We start from the raw sequence: 5,147 nt of genomic DNA, 5'->3' as shown, positions 1-5,147 counted from the left end.
ATAAATCTTTTTTTAAAGTGTTCACTTAGATTATATCCTATGATGCAATCCGCTTCTCGATCTCTTAGTTCACAATCTCTTGATCAATAACAAGGATAACGGTTCCTGAAACCGCTCAATTCATTTCTTTACCTGCCCGTCTGTTGAATTTCTGTCTGCTCTGCTTCAAATTTGGTTCCACAGCGATACATTACATCTTTTTTCAGTGTTCAACCCACTTGACGGTTTATATCGCATTACGCTATCTTCCGCTGTTATCAGGTATAGTGAAGTAACCTTTATCATCATCCTTGATAACATCTTGACACCTGGTCCTGCTTTTTCAAAGGCTGGTTAAAGATAACTAGTGTTTAATGAAAATTTTAAAGCATAAATGAAACTGGGAACAACCTGTGGCTAACATCTTGGAATTTCTTATATGCGTTGGAAGGAACAACATTTACTAACGCATCTCACTTAGGTGTAGGAACGAAAGGGAAATAACTCTTCACTGATAAATTGTAACATGACCTTTGTGCACCTCGGGCCACGTGTAGTTTTAAAATCTTTTACAAATGTGTCTGACAGCATTTTCTATCAGTTTATCATTAATTTTCATCTGGTGTTATTCTCTTATGTTATGAGGAGTCTCCATGTAAATCTATCACTTTGTTTTTGCCTAGTTTCATCGAATATGAGTTTAGATTATGATGATAATGACATGATATTAGTGATTTCATGTTGTTGTTTTCATCCTGGCGACATATTGAGATGTTCCTCGAGCTGTTGCTCCAATCTCCGACTTATCATAACCTCTCCTTGCCAAGGTTATTGACCTTCCATGTTACTAGCAATGTTACGTCAGGCGGCAAGTCACACGCTAACTTTCAGATTGTAGACTGTCCACCTGTGCTATTTTTAGGTATTGGTGGTGGCCGCGTGGGACTTCAGCATCATTTGTTTAGATTTAGATACCCAATAGTGAGCACCGCCCAGTTCATTCGATTGTACATGTAGGGCGGGGTAGACATGCGACGTAAGTTGTTCTCCGCTCGCTCGCTTTCCTATCCATGTGCTGCAATAACTATCAAATAGAACGTGTCACGATTCTGTAACTCCTCCCTCGAGATGTCACTCGGACAATTACAACTGAGGTGTATGATGAGAAAGTGATATTGACCAATCAAAGTTTAAAACAACATTACTGATCTACCTAGATTTTGCTACTGGAACCTGCGAGGAATGAAGAATGGTGACAACATACGGAATCCAGACGGTGTTCATTTCTCCGAATGTGGACAAGGGAAGTATTTCCAGAAATTAAGAGAGACTATCCCGAATTTTCTTACTGGCCATGCATAGCTAATTACCCTAGATAAGGGTCAGTTGATACTAATACATGAGTCATTAATAAGGCTAAGAAGCTTCATGTACATGTACACTATCATACTCAACCAATATCTTACATTATTTACACAACTAGATTTTAAAAAAGTACTTATATATTATATTTGATCATATATATAGCCACTCATAGAACGTACACACCCTCAGTCAGTGTGCAGTTTTGAGTTGCCCTTTACTCCCCTGGGGTTTCAATGACATCATTCATATTATTTAACAAATTAGTACTGTTTCAATACTTTGATCTTGACACAATACCGTTAAGATCCATATATAAGATATTAGCAATATTGTGTTTTGATTTGAATCTTAAACACACTGAGTACCATTAGTTTAAATGGGTGTATATCAGGTATGCTTTATGCCATCAGTGAGGCACAGAGCGTACTTGAATAATGCAAATACAACCCCATGTGCCATGCACTTATGTTGCTATACTTACACAGGTATGGTGTTACATGCTGTGTTGTTTCATAATCACCCCAAACCCAGGCTGTTATTGGTACAGGCTTTGTCAGTAGTGTTGATATGTATATTTTGTTGATGGAGGTTATGCAGTCTTGTGAGCATATCCTCAGTGAATTCATTTTTTAAAAATATTTTGTTGTATATATGCTAGTATTCATATATAATGTGTTAAAAAATGAGGCACACACAAACCGGACCAACAAAAAACCTTGGGTTGGCTAGCAAAGATTGGCGGCCAGAGCCCCTGTGAAACAGCCACGAGGGCAGGTAAAGTTCACCACATAATCAGGCTGGTTCCCTTCTGATCCCACAAAAGATATTGACACAGTGCCACGGTGGAGTTGTATATTTGGGGCTATATGTTCCAAATGTCACCCAGAGATGGGGCATGCCCTGTTTCAGTATGCTCGTAGGATTCAAGATATAGCCAAGGAATCGGGGGATACTGCAGCTATCTCTTATGATAAATCCTTCGGTCTCGCGCGAGCGGGAGCTGGCAGACTGTCCTTGGGAGCATTTGAATGTAGCTTTGTACCACGAGGCCTTGGCCAGGGGTTTGAACTCCAAGCTCCGTGGTAAACATGGGCAGCCTTTTCGCTCCGTACGTTGCCCATGGGTTTAAGTTACTCATGTCAATTATTTGAGAAGTTTAGCTCGTCTATTCACTGGATTTTAGGCAAAAAGCTCGGGGTCAAGGGTTGTTTTAGATATTTTAGATGACTTCTTGTTTTTAGGTCGTCCTAAAACAACTGAATGCAGACAGGCCTTGTTTGCTTCTTATGAAGTAGCATCTTCCTTAGGCATTCCAATAAAGGAAGAAAAAACTGTCCACTCAACTACAGTTTTAACAGTTTTAGGGTAAGAGCTTGATTCTTTTGCCATGGAGGTTAGGCTTCCTCAAGATATACTTGTCAAAATAAGACTGAGTTACACTGTATGTCATCAGAGCATGTTTTATCTAAAGCCGAATTGCAATTATTATCTAAGGGTTTAAATTTGTGCCCCACACCTAAACCACCGAGTACAGATCTTTTGTTAACACAAACCTTCCTGTTTAACAGGAGGGTCCGCATCAAACATTTCTTCAGAAATCACCCTGAATCTACACCTATACCATTCCGAAAAACATCGGAATGGACCCCACCATCAGGAATAGAAAATCATTTAGATACTTTCCTTAACTCTTTGCCTGCTGCTGGCGGCAAATCCCGCCCGTGGATAAATATCCGTTGCCCACTGCTGGCGGGAAATTCCGTAGTTCTAAAATTAACCTACACAAATTCTGATGACGAAATACACAGTACACATAGACGCTACATCCGGGGATATTACCACATGGCTTCCACATTGAAACACGCTGTAAAGTGACAGTTCAAACGAAAAAAATCGAGTTTTTTTTCAATTTTTGAATGAAAACATAAACAACATGGCTGAAGATGAATTCCACGATTTTGTTGGCAACTCCGACAGTGAGGATGAGGAGTTTTTAGGGTTTAACTTGGATGAAATTAGAGACGATATTGAGCAAGGTGATGTGGACGGTGAAATCAAACTTAATGAGGACGAAATCGCAGAAATAATGAGAGAAGTTGATGAAGAAATGTACCGGGAAGAGAGAGATCCAACACTCGATGCTTACGAGTGCAACTGGCTACGTGATTTTACCGAGCAACCGGGGCCTCGTCACATAGACGAAAATGCTAGCGAGTACGACATATTTTCAAAAATTGTGAATGAAGAAATAATTTCTTTATTAATGGAAGAAACTAACATATTACCAGCAGCAACTGCTAAAGGTAGGTGGTATTGCTTCCTTGAAACCTCACGCCCGTCCCAGAAAATGGCAGGACGTTACAAACCAGGAAATGAAAGCGTTTCTCGGAATGATGTTGTACATCGGTCTTGTCCGATTACCAAATTATGAATCATATTGGAGTCAAGATGAATTGATATCTTTGAAAGGTTTTACTACCTTAATGTCTAGAGACAGATTTCTGAACATTCTAGCCTATTTTCATGCAGCCGATAATGATTTGGAGCCCCCAAGAGAGAGCCCAAATTATGACCCAACTTACAAGTTTTCAAAACTTGCCAGACTACTTATCAGAAATTGGCAACGGTATTACTGTCCCCACAGGGAAATGAGTACTGATGAAACACTAATTCCTTTCAAGGGAAGAACTAAATTTATCCAATATATCCCTTCAAAACCCCATAAATGGGGGTTGAAAGTGTGGACATTGGCCGAATCCAAAACAGGATATATGTATAACTGGGAAATGTACACGGGAAAACAGGCCGCCACCAACGATGCGAGGGGTATTGCTCACCGTGTGGTTATCAACATATGCAGCCCAATAGTAGACAAGGGATATCATTTGTATTATGACAATTATTTCTCAAGCCCTGCCCTCTTTCGCGAGTTATGTGATAAACAAATTGGTGCGTGTGGGACCCTGCGGACAAACCGGGTTGGTGTTCCTGCTGTCGTGAAAACTGCCAAGCCTCCCAAAGGCGAGAGCATTGTACACAGAGATGGCCGCTTTCTGTACATATCATTTATGGACAAGAGACTTGTGAATGTTATAACAACTGTCCACAATGGATCAACCTATACCAAGAGAGTCAGGTCGAGGTTTCATGAAAATCACTTCAGGGAAGTGGAGCACCCAATGGCAATTCAGCTCTATACAAAATACATGGGCGGTGTTGATAGTGCAGATCAACAGACACAATACTGTGTCACACAGCATAGAATGCTGAAATGGTGGAAGAAATTGGTACTGTGTAGCCTATTAGAAATAAGTTTCTGCAATGCCAAAATATTGTGGAAGCACTTCAATCCCGGAATGCGAAAGTACTGCTCAAACAATTTCCGTCTGGCTGTGATCTCTGGTCTTCTTGAAGGGTATGAGAGACAGAACAATAAGAAATTTGTGAGGCCTGCAGCCAACCCCCCTTCAAGAATGACAGAAAGGCATTTCCCATCTCTAAATCCATCCATAACCCCAGGAGGACGGCGTTCAAACCCGGACTGTGAGGTTTGTTCTAACCGGGAAGAAAAGCGCCGGCACCAGACACAATATGTATGCATGGCTTGTAATAACATTCCACTTTGTGTATTTCCCTGCTTTGAGAGGTATCATACACAACTTAACTACAAGATAACCTGTCATCCACAGTTACACAAGTGAGGTAGGGGCTGTGTTATAATTATGTTGGAATAATTAAAAAAATTTTTTCCATTCATACTATCAGTGTTCATTTTAGTGATTTTACTAACACAAAAAACAACA

General features: G+C 40.3%; 1 protein-coding gene across 1 annotated transcript; it reads left to right on the top strand.

The window, feature by feature from the left end:
* Nucleotides 1-3,277: 3,277 nt before the first annotated feature.
* Nucleotides 3,278-4,892, top strand: LOC132564748 (piggyBac transposable element-derived protein 4-like; the record flags this gene model as incomplete). The annotated part of the gene is made up of 2 exons (XM_060229378.1): nucleotides 3,278-3,647; nucleotides 3,814-4,892. Coding segments are annotated over exons 1-2 (1,449 nt in total), but the record flags the coding sequence as incomplete, so codon positions are not given.
* Between the last annotated feature and the right edge of the window lie 255 nt (nucleotides 4,893-5,147).

Source organism: Ylistrum balloti, unplaced genomic scaffold (genome assembly GCF_031769215.1).
Source record: "Ylistrum balloti isolate Yb309-2 unplaced genomic scaffold, AGI_CSIRO_Ybal_v1 Utg372696, whole genome shotgun sequence".
In the NCBI taxonomy this organism is placed as follows: Eukaryota; Metazoa; Mollusca; class Bivalvia; order Pectinida; family Pectinidae; genus Ylistrum; species Ylistrum balloti.
The sequence above is the reverse complement of the archived record's forward strand: the minus strand, read 5'-3'. Positions and strand labels throughout refer to the sequence as shown.